Consider the following 22579-nt stretch of genomic DNA (forward strand, 5'->3'; position numbering starts at 1 on the left):
TACCGTCCACAAGAGTGCCGTTATCCGTCCTATTTATTTAGTTATGACAAAAAACCCTTTAAGAATCATTTTTTAATAAATTTGCAAAAAAAAATGGCCAAAAAACCAAACAGATAATTTAAAAATAAGTTTTATTTAAGTACAAAGTTTTGAAAAGAACTTAATGCCTGCAAATTAATTAAATAATAAAAAAGACGACTTTATTTTTTTAGATTTTCAATTTCTGGAACTTCATAGGCGCCGCGTTTATTTATGAGTAAAGGTCTCGCAATCTGACAAACTACATCATCAAAGTCATAATTTAAAATGTCATTTCTATCTGACCATTTCCAGTACTCATAGTCATACTACAGCCACTCATAGTCATACTTTTAACTCTCAAAGTATCATTGCTTCGTTCCAGAACTACACCAGGGAAATATTCATTGTCGTACTGCACCAACACAAAATCGTCTTTTAAATATATTTCTATATTCTTTTTATTTATGTTTTCCGTATTATTATTACAAGTATTTATGCCGGGTGTGTGTTTTGGAGGACAATTTTTGTTTTTTGCTTGTTGGATCTGTTTTTCTTTTCTCTTTCGGATTCGTTCACATTTCTCATTTTCTTTTTCCTCTTTTTCTTTTTTGAGTCTTCGTTGATGTTCCATAAATTTATCACTTATAGCTACTGTAGGATAAATCTTTGGTTTTTCCTTTCGTTGGTCTTCTGTGCTATTATTTTTTTTCCTTGCATGTTGTTGTAATTTGCTTAAATGGAGTTTTTTCTGGATTTTGTACTTGTCTTTTTTGACCAGAATGAACTATAACTATTGAATCATATTTTAATGGCCTATTGCAAGTAGTTCTGTTTACTACTTTGTTCTTAAGTGGTGTTTTTTCTTGTGGTAAACTTACTGGTAAATAATAGTCTATTTTCTCAGAATCATTGTCCTTGGATAATGATGGACAAGGTTTTGGCGAACTAGAATTGCTATTCTATGAAGGAATTAAGAACAATGCTCCATCTGCTTTGACTGTAGCTTCAATTGTATCATTATTGCGAAACCAAGTTTTCATCGAGGTGTATGTTAACAATGGTCTCGTTAGCAACATTAGTCGGCAAATTGTTTTCCAAAGTTGTATCATGATCGACATTTTGTGGATGAAGACTCTTCCAGAAATCATACAATGCTACATATTTTTCTTCTAGTTGAGCCGCTGATTCAGCAATTCTAAAACGGTTAACAACTTCTGGATTTAAGCGTATATCTACCTCTCGAATTAGTTCGACATCATCAGAACCTTTTTGTTCTATTTGTTTTATTAATTTTAAATAATCAATGCCATTTTCGTTGAACGGAAAGAGTCCACATGATTCAAATTCACTTTTTATTATCGATGTACAGACTGTAGCCTTCAAAGTTTTGTCTAAGAGTTTTGCAAACCCAGCCCGTTGAAGTTTTCTTCCGTTATTCTCCATACGCCAAGATCGAACATCTTTTCGCCAGTTATTTTTAATTGGATTAAAAATACCAACATCTAACTGCGGTAAGTTGCGTTGGGGTAAAATGCTGTTAAAATGATACCTTTTTCTTTGTAGAATTCAGTAATAGGCAGATTGAGGTGGGAAGAGTGTCCATCCAGAAACAATATCACTGGGAGTGGAATACTTAAACGTTTCAAATTAATATCTTCTATAGCTTTTTGGATATTCTTTCGAGGATACTTCATACGATTTTTGTATACAATAGTTGCAGATATTAAAAAACTGAAACAAAAATCTTTTATTAGTAATATTTTATGGGGTCGGATACAGGAGTTTAAAATAGCTCTGTCCGTCCACCCTGGACGGATATAGGACAGAAGGTTCCTGTGTCCGTCCAATTCCTTTAAATGAGTATTTTAATAATTAGATAGTCATTTTAACATACTTGATAATACAAACTGCGAGAAAGAACTACCATAAACATTTTTTACAAATAAAAACTAAACCAAACTTACACATTAAATCTAGAATAGTTAATAAATGCATCCTTCTTGAGTTAAATTTTAAATAGAATTTTCGAATGCACTTAATATTTGACATTAATTTTCTTAAAATGAGTTGTATCTATTATAGGTCGTATTCAGGTTTTTAAACGGAGCAAAATATATAGTATGTTAAAAATATGCTGGATTATATTATTTAACTAAGACTTATATTTAAAAAGCGTTTGAAACTGAAGAAGTTAATTCCTAATACCGTCCGTTAGGACGGTATCAAGGATTCCTTGATATTCTAAATTACCCTAGTCCGTCCACTATGATTTCTGTAAAAAAATCTATTGTTCGAAAATAATGACAAAAATATATGTACATTTACAATAAATAAATATGTAAGATTCTAATAAAAAAGTAAAAACATAACTGTTAAACGTAGTATCTATAAAATATGGAAAATAAGTATTCCTTACCTTTATGCTTTTTTGGAATCAGTATCTCTTGAAACAAAACATGCACTTGCAATGAACCAAGCCACACTGACAGCAGTGAACGTAAAATGTCTGCGTGCTAAAGGTAGGATGAGTTGAGAAATAACCTATCAAAAATTCTACTCGGCCGTCTGATGAGACGAAACTCTGAGGTATAGAGGGCAATTTCTTTGTCGGACGGAATTGGGAGACCGGACGGAATACGGTGCTTTTACGTTAGGAAATAAAACAAAATATATTTAAATAAATTATAAAAAATTTTAAATGTTTAGAATGTAATATTTATGCGAAATTCAATGCCCTTCGCCATGTTTAGTTGCATTTGTTTGATTTGCTGCGATGTTGGATGAAAGATTGTGACGCCTTAAAAATTGCTAAAAATGTCACGCTCAAGAAGTGTCACCAGAAAAATGACATTTTGGGATACTGTTCAGCCGTCGGTCATATATTTGAATCATTTCTGTAGGGCATAAATAATTATTCTCTATTTTATTAGAAATTATTTTTTATTTTCAATAAGAGTATATTTTTTGTTTTATCTTTTTAAAGAAATGAGCTTTTATTTTTAATTCAACCGAAAAAAATTGTTCACATTATTAAAAACCGATACAAATGCACCGCTTTATAAATGTAAGAGTATTTTTATCGAGTTTATGTTCTCTACGAAATGAACCGGGCATAGGAAATAAAAACAAACATCGAGTTCGAATGACAGAGATGTACATTCCATGCGTTGTTACGTGCTACGTGCTACTAAATGATTTTCTGTCTAAAATCTGTTACAACTTGGGTTCTAACAATCAGATCAAAATTTACCAAACACCATTTTGTTCATTTTTTCAAAAAGAACAATTTTCATTTTGGTAAAATTAAACATCTGTAATAGTTTAAAAGACACAATCATCTAAACAATTAAGTTGTCAATAACAAATTATCTGGCAAGTTTTTAGTCTGGTACCCTAGAAAAATAGAATCTACGCACCAAAAACATAAAAAACATCAAGGCAGCTAGAAGACATAAATGTGTGTACCCAACCCCACCTTTCCTGGAGACGATGTTTCTTAAACTAAACTTAAACTATATCTATATAGTATTAGATAAGTTTTCATTATCCATTTTGCAACACAATCTAACTGCTATAAAAACACCAACACTTTAACATGTATGAATAACAACAGTTGAGTTAATGCAGCACATGTCTATTTTTTATTTTGGTTGACCTTGAACTGCTAATATTTTTAGTGGAAATGTTTTGTTTGAGAGGAATATCATAATATAAAGGCTTATCTCTTGCAAAGTCATATTATTAACCTTTTCTATTATTTGTTGCAAATTTATTATCATTGTAAATATAAACCCAAATTATAAAAATAAACTCTGTTTGATATGTCTATGAAATCGTCTGAACTAATAATAAGGTACGAATTTAGAAGTAAATACTTCTTATCGCTCGGTATGATATTTTTGCACAGGTCCGATATATTATTTAGCGGGACGCGTAATATCGAGACTGGTGAAGGAACCTTGCGGTATACAGTAATATACATATAGTCTAGGCGAGATCTGTTTTCGATTGGACATTTTCCATAGGAAGCTATTTTTTTTGCTGGAATCCCTTCAGGATGTGTCCAATATCGATAATCACGATATGCGCCAGTCGCAAACCCTGTGCTAAATTTTTTATTTAACAAAATCTGAAAACAATTGAAAATTTCTCATTTTTTTGCTCCTATTTTCGTTTATAATTCGGAAAATATTGATCCTAGAGAAAAAATTATAACAAGTTAAAAGTTTCGTTATTCAATTCTACACAATATTTCGTTAGCTAGAAATTGAAAATTTAATGTTTATTGTTGAAAAATAGCAATAATTGAAAAAAAAAAGTACAAAAAAATGAAGTTAATCCTTTAAATGTTTTCGACTTTCTAAACTTGACATACAAGCTCCATATTCCGCCTAGAAAAACCTTTTAATATGTTTAAAACGTGTGCTAAATTTTGTTAAGATCGGTCGGATAGGTTTTGCATAATAAATTTGCAACCCAGCCTACTGGAAAAAATCGCAAATTTTCAAATTTATAGTAGGCCCTAAATAAGGCCCTCAGATATGTAGTTGCAAATTTTTTTACACATAAAAGAAGGCTCAAACTTTCAAACGCTTTTTATAAAATTCAAATCGGTTCACTAGGAGAGCTTAGAAAATTTTTTAAAGTTTTAAACATTTTTTATATATATTAGGCTTATAAACAAATTGAATAACTTTACGAGCTTTAAACATATCAATTTCAAAATGTATACACTTAAAGAACATTAAAAGACGCTTCTTTAACCTTTTCACAAAAAAAGATACATTCGGCTTACTGGTTGCCGAGATATTGAAGGTCAAAGTTGACATACATTTGCCGTGTAACCATTAGTGATAGAGGGCTCGTTTTTAAACAAATACCCTCGTCTTGCCAAGTACTTTTTATATGAAAAGTTTTACGTAGTGCTTTTTATGGCAACATCAATAAAAAAGACAAATAAAAAACCGTTTTCGCGTAAAATGTCGCTCGGAATGCATGAGAGGTGGTGGTGGGGGATATTCTCTCGAAATGTGAATCGGCGAGTTCAAAATCATAGCGCGCGCTAAAAATTGCATTATCTCGGCTTCTTGTTAACCAATTTTGCTCTTTTTTTTTAATCGATGTCTCGGACGACAAGGATTTCAAATATCATATTTTCAAATACCATTTTTAATTGCAAAATTGGGAAATTTGCAATAAACAATTGTATGTTAAACAAGTAATTGCATTTTTTCTTCATGCATTTTTTTTGGGCTTGCAATTTATACATTGAAGTAAATTGTTACTTTTAGTAAACAATTATGTATTTTTAAATTGTTAATAAATAATTTAAATTGTTAAAACAAAGGCGAACGAAAAAAAAAATTTTTTTTCATAAATAAACTTTATTTTGACTCAATCTTCAATAATTTTTTTTAAAGTCTTTTTTTTTTGGAAGGACAAGAATGTTCAGGTCTCACCTTGACCTTCAATATCTCGGCAACCAGTAAGCCGAATGTATCGTTTTTTTTTAAAGAAGCGTCTTTTAATGTTCTTTAAGTGTATAAATTTTGAAATCGATATGTTTAAAGCTCGTAAAGTTATTCAATTTGTTTATAAGCCTAAAAAATGTTTAAAACTTTAAAAAAATTTCTAGGCTCTCCTAGTGAACCGATTTGAATTTTACAAAAAGCGTTTGAAAGTTTGAGCCTTCCTTTATATGTAAAAATTTGCAACTATCTGAGAGCCTTATTTAGGGCCTACTATAAATTTGAAAATTTGCGATTTTTTTCCAGCAGGCTTTATTGAAAAATTATTATGCAAAACCTATCCGAACGATCTTAACAAAATTTAGCACACGTTTTAAACAAATTAAAAAGTTTTTCTAGGAGGAATATGGAGCTTGTAAGTCAAGTTTAAAAAGTCGAAAACATTTAAAGGATTAACTTCATTTTTTTGTACTTTTTTTCCAATTATTGCTATTTTTTCAACAATAAACATTAAATTTTCAATTTCTAGCTAACGAAATATTGTGTAAAATTGAATACCGAAACTTTTAACTTCGTATAATTTTTTCTCTAGGATCAATATTTTCCGAATTATAAACGAAAATAGGAGCAAAAAAATGAGAATTTTTCAATTTTTTTTCAAATTTTGTTAAATAAAACATTTAGCACAGGGTTTGCGACTGGCGCATAGCGTGATTATCGATATTGGGCACATCCTGAAGAGATTCCAGCAAAAAATAGATTCCTATGGAAAATGTCCATTATGGTCTGAATTTCTACAGATCCCGCCTAGTCTAATACATTATACGCTTGACGTTAAAAAGTCATTTTATTTTTTTATAACTTTTTTTATAACTACTCGAGAATGACTGGATCGATTTTACTAATTTTGATTTTGAAATATCTATAGAAGTCCAAAGAAGGGTAAAAAGGTGAGAAATATAATGAAATTGTAAAGTAATTGTAACAATTTTATATGGTTTTCACGTGAATGACTAGAGTTCGATTCCCCGTCGATGCGAAATTGATATCATCATTATTATATATTATATACTATATCTACCGCTGCTCTAAAGAGTTCTATTCTGCATTTAAATCTGTAATCATCAACTAGCTTGTATTTGTCCAGTGCTGAATGTAGGCTTCCTGTAAAATTTTCCGTATCTTAAACTTCTTGCGTCCAATATGTGGAGATTCGCTTTACACGAGCACTAACAACTATATGTTGGAACAAGCAGTTATTTTGCGAATATAATACCAATGTACCCAATTTTTTTTTATTTTTTTTTTTATTGTTACTTAATATGAAATTAAAAAAATTTTTTATGATGTATGAAATAATTTTTGCGGCTTAATTATATATTTTATATTGAATACTATTTAATTAATTGTTTGATAATCGAAAACTACTGACAACTAAATATTGTAACCTTTTTGCTTTTCCTCACATTTCTTAAATTGTATCAGCCTGACGGAAAGAAGGCTTTGAAATCAAACATACGAGTAGGTAGTGTGTTGTCAACAATAATTGTCACGCGTCATTTGAGTATATATAATTAACAACCGTCGGTTTTATTACGAGGAAAATATAATAATGGCACGTGGAAAACCTACTGCTCCAAAAGTTCGAGAAATTATTATTTATCAGGAGGTACCATAAAAGGTATGAATCACTAGAAAATATAACATAAGTAAATACATATATGAAAATGTCACCATGCAGATAAAGATGGACGAAAGCACAAAAGCACAAAAACTAATCCCATAAGACTAGAACGGGGAGTAAGACAAGGAGACACCATCTGTCCCAAACTATTTACCCTTGCTCTAAAAGACATTTTTAAGAAACTAGAATGGAACAACAAGGGTATCAACGTCGACAGATCATACTTAAACCACTTGAGATTCGCAGATGACATAGTTTTAATAGCTGATAATATCCAGGAACTAAATGATATGTTACAACAATTAAATGCAGTTTCAGGAGCGGTAGTTTTAAAAATAAACTACAGTAAAACAAAAATACTGAGCCGAAACCAGACAAATATAACAATACAAAATCATACCATAGAAAATGTTGAACATTATGTATATCTAGGTCATGTCAACAAACTAGGAAAACCAAATCAAGATGCTGAAATTAAAAGAACACAACTGGCATAGGACGCTTTCGGCAAACTAGCATATATCTTGAAAAACACCTCCATTCCTGTAAACTTAAAGAAAAAGGTGTATAACACATGCATACTACCAGTTTGTACCTAAGGCTTGGAGACAGTAGTCCTTACCAAAAAATCTGCTAAAAATTAGAAACAACGCAAAGAGCAATGGAGCGAATCATGCTTGAAATATCACTGAGAGACAAGATTAGAAACACCGAGATAAGACGTAGAACGAAGATTAGGGATATTGTGGAAGAAATTACAAAAATGAAATGGCGCTGGGCAGGTCACGTAGCCCGATATAATGACAACAGGTGGACACGGAGAATTCTATAATGGAGACCAAGGACGACAACAAGAAGCATGGGAAGATCCCAAAAAAGATGGGTAGATGACATAAGAGCAGTGGCAGACAAACAGTGGATTAGATTGGCACAAGATAGAGAAAGATGGAAACAATTGGGAGAGACCTACATTCAGAAGTGAATGGAAATTGGTTGACAAAAAGAGAGACCATAAAAGGAAAACAATGCGAGAAATTTCCGTTGAATTGACTGTAGCAACAACTACTGCGTTTAATATAATTAAGAAATATGGTGAAATTGACAGTAATGATGTTCGCGGCAAAAACTCAGGTCATTTTAAAAGCTGTTTCTCAAAGGAGTGTAAGGCATTTAATTAGAATATGTAAGTCGGGAAGAAGAAATACACTACGAGAAGTAACTGCTAGGTGGAATAGAAAAACTGGCATGAATGTTTCCAGAGAATGCTGTCGCAAATATATCCACAAAAGCGGTCTTAGTTTTTATAAGATATGTTTGATCTTTGTTCTTCTTTACGATATAAATTTTATATTTTTTTCGAGTATGCCAAAGAAAAACCATTGTTGACGGAAACTCAAAATAAGAATCGGTTACATTTGGGCTAAATCAAAACTCTCGTGGACCAAACATAACTGGAACAAAGTTATCTATAGCGACGAAAGCAAATTTGACGTCTGTGTGGTAGATTATCGAAAGCGTGTAATTCGGGAAAAAACAGAAGTATTCCATAAAGATTGTCTCAAAAGGACTGTAAAGTTTCCACAGAGCATCATGGTGTGGGGTTGTATGTAGGCCAAAGGGTTGAGAACTTACATTTTATTGAAGGCATAGTATACGTAGCCATTTATCAAGATATTCTTAAACTTCGTTTCTACCAAGTGCGGCAAAGTTAAATTAATCTGGGGATGAAGGCGACGTGACGCCTTATTATTTTATTTTAATTTTTTTTAAACTTCTTGTTCCAATATTTAGTTATCAGCATTTTTTGAATATCAAACAATTAATTCAATAGTAATCAACATAAAATATGTAATTAAACTATAAAAATAATTTCATACATCATAAAAAATGTTGTTAATTTCATATTTACAATAAAAAAAATTTAAATAAAAGAATTTTGGTAAGTTGGTATTTTATTTGCAAAATCACTGCTTGTTCCAACATATAGTTGTTAGGGCTCGTATCATCCGTCTATCTAGTCGGTGGTCGTCCTCTGTTTCGATATGCCTCTTGTCTTGGTCGCCATTCCAGAATCTTTCTGGAACATGTCCGGCTAAAGCCCATGTAGCCATGGCTATTTTTTCAACTGCATCCGAGACTCCTGTTCTTCTTATTGCTAGGTTTAGTACTTTATCTCTAATGGTAATACCTAATATTGATCTTTCCATAGCGGGTTGTGTAACTCTTATTTTATTTATTGCACCTGTGTCAGAGTTAGTGTTTCTGCACCATATGTAAGGACCGGTAAAACACATTGGTTAAAAACGTATCTTTTTAAACAAACTGGAATATTAGACTTGAAAATGTTCAATCTACCAAAGGCAGCCTATGTGAGACCTATTCTTCTTTATATTTCAGTTGTCTGAAGCGAATATGTGCCCTAGATATTTGTGAACTGTTTATTAATCGATGTTATGGAGAAATTTTGTCGTTAAGGTGTTAATTTTAAGACCAATTGTTTTTGATGCTTCATAGAGCGTTTCCGGCATTTTTGTAGCTTTATCAACTTTATTGATTAGAGGTGTCATCGATGTCATCGGCAAATCTTAGGTGGTTCAGATCCTCTCTATTTATATTAATTCCCATATTATCCTCTCGTAAAATTTGCTTGAACATATATTCGAGTAGAACTGTAAACAATTTCGGGGAGATAGTATCACCCTGTGCTATTCACCCGTTCTATTCCGAACTTTTTGGTATCTTCATGAAGTCGGACACAAGCTGTACCAGTTGCGTACATACTCTTAATCAAGACAATATATCGGTAGTCGATGTGACAGTCAGCCACTGCTCGAAGCATTTTATGATCTTTAGTATCAAATGCCCTTTCATAGTCTACGAATATAAGAAAGATAGGCTTGTTGTATTCTGCGCACTTTTCTATTACCGTTTTAATAACTTGTAGATGATCATTTTGTCCAACAAACATTGAATTTAACACATTTATTAACGTTTCTCCTCCCTCTTTGATTTGTTCTATGACTATCACATCTTCTCCAGGTGATTTATTGTTTGTCATCTCCGAGAGAGCTTTTTTATTTCCTCTGTTGTGATATTCGGGATGTCTTTTGAGCCTACATTTTGGACTTTTGGTATTTGACTTTGATTAGGATCTGGAAGTTCTTCTAGTTTATACAATTTTGAGTAAAAAATCTTAAATAATTTTTAAAATGTCTTCCTTATTTGTTTTAGTTTCTCCCTTTTTATTTACAGTTTGCAAATATTTTTCGATCTTTCAGTTATTTTTTTGCACAGAACCTTTAAACTTTTATTTTTATCAATGGTTTTAGTTATCTGTTCAGTGTTGTAATTTCTGGCATCTTTTCGAATTGGTTTTGAGATATCTTTGTTTAACTGTCCAAGTGCTACAAAATTATTTGTGTATTTGTCTTTCAATTCTCTTCTTTTGATTATAAGATGTTTAGTAGCTTCTTCTTCTTCATGTGCCTTGTCCGTTCCGGACGTTGGCAATCAACATGGCTATTCTGACTTTGTTTGCGGCAGATCTGAATAGTTTAGTTTAGTAGCTTGAGTGAGTTTATCCTCCTTGTTTTTTCCATTTTTCTTATATTGTCTATGAGTGTTTTCAATCGCAGTATTTATTCGCATGATTGTCACCTTTATGTCTAATTAATTTTCAATTAGATGTCCTACTTCTTCAAGTTATGAAGTTATGAGATTCTGATAAGGTAATCTTCTATCGATGTCCATTTATTAGAATGCCTCTCTGTTATTATTGCTCTTCCGTCTCTTCTAATGTTGATCAATATTTTTGCACTAACCAACCGATGGTCACTCCCAACAGTGATTTTATTAATTACTGTAACATCTTGGACAATATTGTTTCTGTTTGTGATTATGAAATCAATTTCGTTTTTCGTTATACCATCTGGAATAAGCCACATCCACTTACGTTGTTGGATCTGTTAGAAAAATGTGTTCATAACAGAGCCGATGATGCAACAAAAATTTAGTAGCATATCTTTCGCTCATTGTATCTACCCATAATACCATAGTTACTTCTGCGTTATCTTCTTTAAATCCAAGTTTAGCGTTAACCCTTAAGTACTAACGCCCCGTCTCTCAGACGGCATCGCTTGTCGAAAGTGGGATATCTCCGTACCTTTCGAAAAATTTTGAAGGTCCCCGTTTATGACTTTTCAAGTTGGGTTGTTATTGATTAGCATTGAGATCGGCAGTTTGCTGCAGGTTGTTAATTCCAAATATATTTAGATTCAAAGTGTGATTTCCGTCTAACAGACGGGTTGTTAGTGTTCGTATTTATTTACTATTTACCTGAAAATGGATGAGGGACCCAATACGTCAAATATGGGGATAAAAACTATGAGGAAACTCTTTTGAAATGGCTTGATGATGTAAATGACGACATCAGCGAAGTTGAATCAATTTGTGATGGAAATATTAGCCGATTAGCGAATTAGCCGCACATGTATACAATACCAACAAAAACAATCTTCACAAAGTGAACAAATGCAATCGCATAATGTAGAATTATTTATTGAAAGTATTGATTTGTAAAATTAAAATAGAAATTCTTATTTATGCGTTTTACTCACTTTGTAAGGATTTTTTTGTCGAATACAGCGTATACACCGCATTCCTGGATAGACCGTAAGCTATAGTAGACACGCGACGGTAGACCGCAGAGTATAGCATTACCTAAAATTCTCTTTTTAGTTTCAGAAAATGAAAATGAGGTAGAACAGGCTTATAGGGAAGATAATGTTGACCAAAGCAGTGAAGAAGACGATCCAGAGGAGACAAGGAATTATTTCTATGGTAGAAATAGATACAAATGATCAAAAAATCCTCCCATTTCAAATAGAGACGTGCGTCCACAGAAGAATATAGTTTTGCAGTTACCTAGATTAAGCCCTGCAGCTGAAATTGGAGATAGTGCAGACCCTTTGCAAGTTTGGAAGTTATTATTCAGTGATAATATTTTCAACATAATTCTTAGATGGACGAATGTGAAAATCGGCAAAGAAAGAGCCAAGTACAAAATTCACCTTCTCTCAAACAACTTGACATGACAGAACTTTACGCATTTTTGGGGATATTTAGTATTTACATGCTTATGTAAATCAAACAATGAAAACTTGGATACTATTTTTGCTACTAATGGAACTGGTAGAGAAATAATGAGATGCATTATGTCAAAAGAGAGATGTGCGTTCTTTTTGCCATGTTTGCGATTTGACAATCCCGAAGACAGAAATGAGTGAACAGTGTTGGATCCAGCAGCACCGATTTCAGAAATTTTTAGTGAATTTATTAACAACTGTCAGGTATGCTATACTATAGGAACTTCAGTCTGTATTGATGAAATGCTAGTGGGATTCAGAGGTCGATGTCGCTTCAAAATGTACATCCCGAGTAAGCTCGTAAAGTATGGTATAAAAAGTATGTACTGATGCTCGAACTAGCTACTTATTCAATGCTTATATATACGGGAAAAAATTCTGACGGTACAGGACTTACAAAGATACAGAAAAGATACAGTAAGCCGACACAGGCTGTTATGCGCTTAACTACTCCTCCCTATGGAACCAACAGATCTATATCATTTGACATCTGGTTTACATTGTATAGAGCTGGTAGAGGTATTGAGAAGTAAAGGTCTAACTTGCATTGGAACGCTCCGCAAGAATCGTAAAGAAATTCCTCCTATCTTCTTACCCACCAGACGACGAGAAGTAGGAACGGCAATTTACGGTTTTACAAAACACATTACTTTACTTTCACACACAACACATAAAATTAAGCCCTAATTTTGGTACCATCATCTCATCACGCAGCCACTGAGGATACAGACACTAAAAAACCACACATAATAGTGGATTCTAATTCAACAAAGGGTGGTGTCGATTCAATGGACAAAAAATGGTCCAAATTTACAAGCAGTCGTCGAACTCGCCGTTGGCCTATGGCTATATTTTTCAGAATGTTTGATATAAGTACAGTAAATGCTTATATTCTTTACGAGTCTTTTAAAAATAATACTCATTTAGAAAGGCCCAATTTTATTGAAAAACTGGCATTTCAACTTATCCAACCTCAGCTAAACACAAGACTAGAAAGTTCCTCTTTGCCTAGAAACCTAAAGTTGAGCATATGCGAGATACTTTGTATAGATGAACCTCAACGGCGTCCAGAAGTAAGAGTGGAAAAATTAGAAAAAAAAGGACTGTTCTTACTGTCACTATAAAAAGAAAAGAAAAACAGCTTATGTATGCTTTCATTGTCTAAAACCAATTTGCTTGGAATGTGCGAAAAAGATTTGTTTGAAGTGCGCTACACTATACCAACTTTAGTGACTGTCAGTTTTTTTTGTGTTAACATTTTTTAAAAATCTTATTATTTTAATGTTTCTTACTCGTTGCTTTACCCGATATCAAGATTCTTTATTGTATTTAATTTTTATCAACTTTTTTTCAGGCGTAAAAATGTAGACAAAAATCGATTCATTCTTGTTATAATGTTATTTATTTTAATAAATACAGATAAACTATATTAATTACTGTGTTTTTTAGATAAAAGCTGTGATTTTAGCGATGGCATCCCAGCAGAGTTATTTAAGCACGGTGGAGAGCAGCTCACCAAGGTGATGCGAGAAATTGTTTGTAGAATTTGGTCTGAGGAGCAAATGCCTGAAGAATGGAGCTTAGGCTTAATTTGTCCGTTACACAAAAAGGGAAACCAACTGGAATGCAATAATTACCGCGGAATAACTCTCCTAAATACAGCATACAAGATATTGTCAAATATTTTGCACGAGAGATTAAAGCCTTATACTGCAATGTTTCTAGGAGAATATCAGGCAGGATTCAGGCGTGGACGTTCAACCATTAACCAGATCTTTACACTACGACAGATCCTCGAAAAAGCGCAAGAGTTTAACATAGATATGTATCATATTTTTGTCGATTTTAAAGCGGCATATGACAGTGTCTTAAGACCAAATCTTTACAACGCTATGAATGACTTAGGAATTCCAAAAAACTCATATGTTTGATAAAAGTGACAATGGCGAAGATGGTATCAGCAGTAAAAATTCAAAACGACTCGTCAACCCCATTTCCATTACATAGGGGGTTAAGGCAGGGAGATGCGCTGGCGTGTCAGTTTTTTAATGTCGCCTTAGAAAAAGTTGTACGAGACGCTAATTTAGATAGCAGGGGAACAATATTTAATAGATCAGTCCAAATTCTAGCATATGCAGACGACGTGGACATTATAACAAGAACTAGGGCGAGAACTGCGGAAAACCTAACCGAGCTAGTAGCAGCAGCAGAACGAATGGGGTTACAGATAAATCAAAATAAAACCAAATTCATGGCGACTAACACAAACACAAGAGCTGGAAATGTTGACACAAATTTAATCATCAATGACCAAAACTTCGAAGCAGTCAAAGAGTTCATATATCTAGGGACATCGGTTAACCCCAATAATAACACATCTGAGGAAATAAAAGGGCGAATAATAATTGCAAACAGGTGTTATCAGTACTTAGCTAACAAACGTCTGTCTCAAAAAACTCGTATAAGGCTGTATAGAACACTGATAGTCCCCGTTCTCACATATGGATCAGAGGCATGGACGCTAACGAAAACAGATGAATCCGCTCTATCCATTTTTGAAAGAAAGGTGCTACGCAAGATATTCGGAGCGGTCTGTGAGAACGGAATATGGATGCGTAGATTTAACTTTGAACTGCAGAATATCTACAAGCATACGTTTGGTGGTAAAGATATTACCACTATAATTAAGCTAAACCGCCTGCAGTGGGCAGGACATGTAGCCCGGGCCCCTGAGTCAAACATGATAAAAAAGATTCTAACAGCGCAACCCGTGGGAATGAGAAGACGGGGTAGACCAAAGCTGAGGTGGATGGACGGGGTAACACAAGATGCCGAGAAGATCGGAGTCGGTAACTGGAAAATACAAGCGAGGGACATAATAGAATGGCGTAGAGAGCTTGAGAAGGTCGAGGCCCTCTAAGGGATGTAGCACCAAGACGATGATGATGATGTTTTTTGGATAACTAATACTTTCAATAAGTCACCGCAATATTTTTTTGCATTAAAATATTTAACAAAAAAACAATATCCACTAAAATGTTAAACCCGTCTGTCAGGCGGTTAGTTAGTGTTTACGCCATTGATTTAAGGTGTTAGTACTTAAGGGTTAAAATCGCCCATTAAGATGGTGGTGGGTTTTATGTTTTTCCATAGCTCTATGTATAGCTTCATAAAAGCTTTAGATTTCTTCATCGCTATGGCTCGTCGTGGGTGTATATACTTGGATAATTTTAATAGAGCGTCTCTCGGACCTCGGAAGCTCTGAAGAAGACATCAGACAGGATGTCGAAAGCTCGGCGGAATAACAATCGACGCGGTTCAACCGGGAAGCATGTTGAATTTAATATTAATCCTTGTAATAGTATTAATCTTAGTTATAGGTAGAAGGTATCGGCATAGCTCGCAACAAAGGGAAAAAATATAATAAAATATGTGTATAAGGTGGAAGACAATAGACAGTACGGTGCAGCCAAGTTAGAAATGGAGCATGTTAACTTGGGAAAGGATCACAACAAAAGCAATGCGACCAATTTGTGGCAATAATGTTGGAAGAATCTGACGTTTCCAGAGCAACAACTAACATATCCACGGAGGAAGCTAAGCTACCTGAGGAAAGGAATGCCAAACGTTTAGAATGTTTTAAACAACAAGAAAAAGGTTAATGTGAGTTAATAGTAAAATAAAGTAAATAAAGGTAGAAGGTAGCTATGTACTTAACTAAGCAAAAAACAAAATTAATAACATAACTAACAGTAACGAAAATTCAAAAGCTTTGTTTCTGAGTTTGACAAGCAAATAAATTTACATTTAACATTATATTGTAATTACACCGGTATTTAGGCGGTACGCCCTTCCGGTAGGGATCTATGGAGGAGTATCACCGAGCCGCAAGCCCTTATCTCTTGCTGTACTGCTCCACCTTAGACCGATCAGACACCAGCATATTCTAGTCTAAGCCGCAGATTCATTTAGAATTTTGAACTGTTGCGTTAGCCTTGTTGTTTTCTGTACGCCGAGCTGGGGATCGAACTCACATCCACTGAACCACTCACAGTGAAGCGAATGAGAAGCGGCCGCCCAGCCCGCTTGGATATCTGACCGATTATTGCAATTATCTCCAAAGTATTAATTTTGGGTACAGGAAACGAAATAGTATTTGAAAGATAATTGATTTTTAGTTAAAATCATAAAGAATAGATTGGTTCATTTAAAATTATTGACTTGTGAAAGTTGGGAAAAAATTTAATTTTAAAAATGAATTGCCTATTTATCTACAGATACAAAATAGATAGGTACATCAAAGCTCACTGAATATTTTCCTTGATGAAAAAGTTTGGTTAACATTTTATTAGTATCTATAAGTGAAAAGTACTGTCATAGACCAGTCTATCTGTGAAAAAATCATTGATTTCATGTAAAAATTTGAGGATTCTAAAAAGTATATGAGGGGTAGCTGATGACAAATCCGTGAAGACATATAGCTGATTTTGCTTTATTTTTTTAAACAGCCTTAAAAAGTGAAAAAAATATTTTTTGCCTGTAAAATGTTTCTTATACATTTTGGAGAAAAATGGTACAAATAAAAGTTGTAGATCATAAAAATTTTCTTTACTGTTAAGGGGTTCGAAATTAAAACACATAAAAAATTAATAGATATAATTCCAAAGACCATTATTTTTACAGTAATTTGCAAATGTTAATATCTTTGTTTTTGCATAATGGCATAATATAACAACTTGAAATTGTGACAGTTAATGTGTTATTAAAGAGTGCTCAATTTCAACTAGATCTACCAAATAGTTTATGTTATTTAATTTGTTTATCCTGGAGAGTGATTATTTAAACAACTGTACTTGCCAAAACAGTGACTTATAGGTATTTTGTAAATTGTAATCGATTCTTAAAGCTTCAGTTTTAAGATATATTAAAAAATATTCCAATTTATTAAATTTGTTATTAAAAAACAGTTTGAAAAAGGGCTGAATTTTTAACTTATAACTGTTTATAATATCTTTTTTTTATACCATTTGTGACATTTTTTATGTCACACGCTTGTAAGTAGGCTCACTGAAAAGCTGGTAAAACACTTTAAAAAAAAAACAGAACCTTCATGACCAATAGGAACCAAGATAGTATTTTTTTTCCTAAAATCATATTTCCATTGACTATTAACATTAAGAGCAGAAAATTGAATGGATTCTAAATGAATATAGGTATAAATTTTATGATGGCATATAGAGTGAAGAAGTAAAAGGTTATATCCCATTAGAGATACAATACTCCTAAAATACTGCCAAGGAAAACTGGAGAGGATAACAGTTTGAGCTCCATTTTTTCAAATGGAACTTTAAACTTGACAGGCTCTGGCAAAATTTGCCATATATCGGCTTCTATGGCATGTACAACCTTCATTTTTTTATCTGGAGTTGCTCAACAAAATAATAAGAATTGTGCTATTTTGAGCTCCTGGAAAAATCGGAAAATCCTGGAAATATAGATTAATTAAATTTTTTCATAAAAACTTTATTAAATTTTACTATAATTTCATAATATTTTAATTTTATTGATCAGTGTAGGTATATTATAATAATAATAATTGTAAATTTATATACTTAATATATTTAATTCTTTTATTTAATTTTATAGTTTTTTTTATAATTTAATATAATTGCATTTAATGAAGCTTTTAATATTTTTATACTATTTATCAGTCTGTTTGTAATTTTACTACTTACTACTTACAAACTAAACTTTAAACTTCAGTTCTTACATCCAGTTTAAAAAAAATAATGGTTCTATGTGCCATAGTAACCGAGATATACCAGCAGACAATTCCGCCCTCCATTTTTCTATGGCAGTTTTTTTTCGAATACCATCACTCTAATGTGTTATAACTTTTACTTATTCACTGTATATGCCATCTATAAGTTGGATCATCAAATTTAGATCTTCATCAAAATTCATTCAATTTTCAGCTCTTTGTTAATGTTAATAAACAATGGAAATATGATTTTAAAAAATATGCTATCTTGTTTCCCATTGGTCATAGAAAGTTCTGTTTTTGATTTGTTTTTTGGAAGGTGTGTTTTTTCACCAGATTTTTATTGAGCTAATTTGCAAGTTTGTGGCATACAAAATGTTGAAGATATTATAAATGTTTATAAGCTAAAAAGTCAGCTCTTTTTCAAACTGTTTTTTAATAACAAATTTAATAAAACGATAATATATCTTAAAAATTAAGCCCCTAATAATCAATTGTCATTTACAAAATACCTCTAGAATCACTATTTGGACAAGTCGGTTGTTTAAATAATTGCTCTCTAACATAAAAAAATTGAATAGCTTTAGTGTTTGGTCAATCTGGTTAAAATTTAGGACAGTTTAATTTTAATAACTCATTAGCTGCCACAATTCCGAGTAGTTATATTAAGTACACATCATTATGCAAAAACAAAGTTATTAACATTTAAAATTACTGCAATAATAAGAGTTTTTTGGAATGATCCAGTCAATTGTATATGTATTTTAATTCAGAAACTTCAGAATTAAGGAACTTATTATGATCTATAACTTTTATTTGAAAATTGTTTAATAAAAAAAAACAAAGCAAAATTAGCTGTACCTATGTCTTCACAGAATTGTCAGTAGTTACCCTGTATATATTTCTTCGAGCCTTTAAATAACTGTATAAGATTTTTTAGCTTTTTTTTTCTTTCTTGACAGGGGTATCAACAGTCTTTAATCTTTACTAATAGTGGACAGTAGCTTCTTTGAGCACTTTTGAATCCTAGATGTGCAGTTTTCCATCTCTAACTATACAATAAATTATATAAATGACTAAAATCTTACTTTATTTGGCTAATACATTATAAAAGAATTGTTTTTGTAAACATATTTAGTTATATTCTATAAATATTAATAACTCCCTTTATAACCCAGGTTTTTTTTGTTTTCATTTATTATTTAAGATACTAACTTTGATAACAGTTGAAGTATATTGATTGTAATTGTTGAATTAAAATGCTTATCTCAACCCAGGTACTGATATCTGGCATTTATTAAAAGTAGGTATATTAGTAATTTTGCAGAATATGGAATAGTTTAAAGAACATTATATTTCCTATTGAGTAATATTAGATATGGCAAATCAATAAAACAATATAAACATAAAATAACTTGTATACTTTAAACTTTAGCCTGCAGTTATTAATAATGTGAGAATGTGTTGATACCTCACTTTTTTCATTCAACAATAATCTATTTTTAGGACATTTATTAAATGAATGAACTGGCTACAAAATAAGTAATTATTTTAACAATCTTTTCCTTTAGAGCCGAACTGTTAGACTAGTGTGGAAAAAATTTTATTATATAATGACCAAACACAATTAAATGCATGCTTGAGTAATGTATACAAAAGTGATGTTTAAATAAATAAAAAAAAAATAACTTACCTCAAGGAATTTTGGTTATCCATGTTGCAGATTTTTAATGTTTTCTTAAGTTCATACCTTAATAATTACGTCACCAATGAATTAATAAAATTTTCAGTAAATAATGCACATCCTTGTTTTTGACATAGTCTTTTAAAATAATCGATAATACCGCTGCAGTTTTTTTTATTTTACAAATGCTTAAACTGCACTGAAAATATACCAAGAGAAGTAAAGGAAAAAGTTTAATAATGTTACATTTAACTTGAGATATATCCTTGAAAAATAACAATTAGAAATATCGCACTGTTATGATTATTCAATTTTTAAAATAAAGTAATAAATATAGTGCTGTATTTAATTCCTATAAATATGTTTCATATATCGATAAGTAATGTTAATAATGTATATTAAATTTACAACTTAGTTCACACTCAAGCACTTCTGATCAGACCACTTATACTATCGGAATCAAAACCTATCACAAAAGTTGAAAACAACAGCAGCACAATATGAGCTTATTATAATGTGTTGGTATGGATATTACAAATGTCAACGTCAATGTCTTTGTTGTCATCAACGTCAACGCACATTTGTTGATGTACAACCACAGAATAATCAACAACCAGCACAGATCTCACCAGACGCTATTGCCACTATAGTACATAAAAAAAACCATGCGTTCCATCTTCTCATTGGATGCCTGGATTTTTAAAGCAAACTTCACACTTATAAGGTTTTTCCCCAATATGTGTTCGCAAATGCATTTTTAAGTTGTTTGCGGTAGTAAATTAATGTCTTAAAGCAAATTTCACTCTCATAACGTTTTTCCTCAGTATGAATTTTTTTATGCGTTGTCAACTTGCTTTTATGAGAAAACTGCCTAAGACAAATTCCACACTTGTAAAATTCTTGTTGAATCTCAACTTTAAAGCTGGATTTATAGATTGACGGACTGTAGACGTAGACGCACTGCAGACGTAACAAACGGACTATAAATTTTATTTCAATTTATAAATCGACGGAGTGGAATTTTTTCGCATGAATAGAAACAGTGGCTAGAGTTGGTGACCATGATACTATAATATTCTTTTATTATTTATTATTATTATTTTATAAATTCTTAACGTTCATTGTAACAAATAATCAACAAAATCAAAATTCGATTATGTTGATAAACAACTTTACAAAATGGTGGGCGGGATAGACAGTTCACTTTGGTTGACAGCACAAAATTCTTCCTTTTGATTGGCCAGACGCAAGTAACGCACTGTAAAAGATGAAAGTTGGCCAACTCTTCCGTTGCAGTGCGTTTCACTTACGTTCCGTCATGCGTTTACGTTCATTTATAAATAAGAGTACACAAAATTCTATGTTGATCTTTTTCCAGTGCGTCTACGTTTACAGTGCGTCAAACTATAAATCCAGCTTTACACTTTTGTTTAATATGGTTTCTTGGTTTCTTCAGCATATTGACTTATTTGTTGTTGTTTGTGGTATGAATGTTTAGGTGATGTTTTTTTAGTTTACATTTTATTGCTGGTGTGGGGAAAACCTAAATAAAACGAACTATAAAAATTTGTTTTTTTTTACTGTAAGGAAAAATGTGGGCAGAAAATCAACAACGGGAATAAAAACGCATAAGTCCAAAGAAATATATATATATATATATATATATATATATATATATATATATATATATATATATATATATATATATATATATATATATATATATATATATATATATATATATATATATATATATATATATATATATAAAACATGACTTCATACAAATTTTTAGCTTCCCAAAGCCCATAGAACCGCTTAAATCTAAAAAAAGAAGCTTTTTTCAACTTTATTTTTTTATATTGAAAATTGAGGTCGGGAAAAATCATGACATATAGAATTATTTTAGAATATCCATTATAAATTATCCAAAATAGTTGAAGGGAATATGGTTATTTCCAGAATCTCTGTGAGGAGAATTTCCTTCTATAATTGAAATGAAAATATATACATGAGCTTGCCACGTACCTAAGAGGTGGAGGCCATAAAACGAAAGAAGAAGAATTTGACTTTTTGATTGTGATTGTTATGGTAAAATATAAAATTATTAGAGAGTTTTTAGGCCCTCTACTTTTTGATGTACGTTAAACGTAAAACGTTATACTTGTCATGCGCATTGAGTAGGAAATAAGGGATATCGTTTTTACTTAAAATCGTTTTTGAATCCTTTCAGAAATTACGCTAACACAAATTAACGTTAATTGACATTTGACAAACGTAACCTATAAAACAGCAGTTCGATAACCTATTTTATTTGAAGTAGTGATGTGCTTAGAAGTTATTTTTAAATAACCGTTATAACCGTGGAAGTTATTTTCGGATAACTGTTATTTTAAACAGTTATCAGTTATTTAAGTTATTCAAGTCAAAATCTGACCAAGTTCTTCTTGGAAGTCCCAATATTTATATAACCGGCTTAGAGTTTGTCCTTGAATAAGGGTTATAAAACAAAATTTGTCTATTTTTATACCTCTAGGTAAAAATATTTATAAAATTTTAGATATAACTAAAATTGAATCCTTGAACACATGTTTACGTGTTATTTTAACTAATTAAATGGTTTTTTAAATAATTACAGAGTGGTACAAACAAAAATTACTAATCCATTTATCCATTGCCTGTTATTCTCCTTATTTCTATTATTGACATCATATAACAATACAATGAATTTGCATTGTTTGTTGACATTAATTTTGATTTCGAAATAAGAAAAGGATAATAAAATCCTTCCTTGAATTACATTCCGAATCCGGAAAT

General features: G+C 31.8%; 1 protein-coding gene across 1 annotated transcript in view; it reads right to left on the reverse strand.

Annotated features, from left to right (window-relative positions):
• The window catches only part of LOC140443707 (acyl-CoA:lysophosphatidylglycerol acyltransferase 1-like), a 127960-nt gene extending 107673 nt beyond the window's left edge, over window positions 1-20287 (reverse strand). The window contains exon 1 of the mRNA XM_072535090.1: window positions 19772-20287. Within this exon, the coding sequence (XP_072391191.1) occupies window positions 19772-19794 (23 nt within the window). The 5' untranslated portion in view covers window positions 19795-20287. The remainder of the gene's footprint in view (window positions 1-19771) is intronic.
• Between the last annotated feature and the right edge of the window lie 2292 nt (window positions 20288-22579).

Source organism: Diabrotica undecimpunctata, chromosome 6 (genome assembly GCF_040954645.1).
Source record: "Diabrotica undecimpunctata isolate CICGRU chromosome 6, icDiaUnde3, whole genome shotgun sequence".
NCBI classification, from domain to species: Eukaryota; Metazoa; Arthropoda; class Insecta; order Coleoptera; family Chrysomelidae; genus Diabrotica; species Diabrotica undecimpunctata.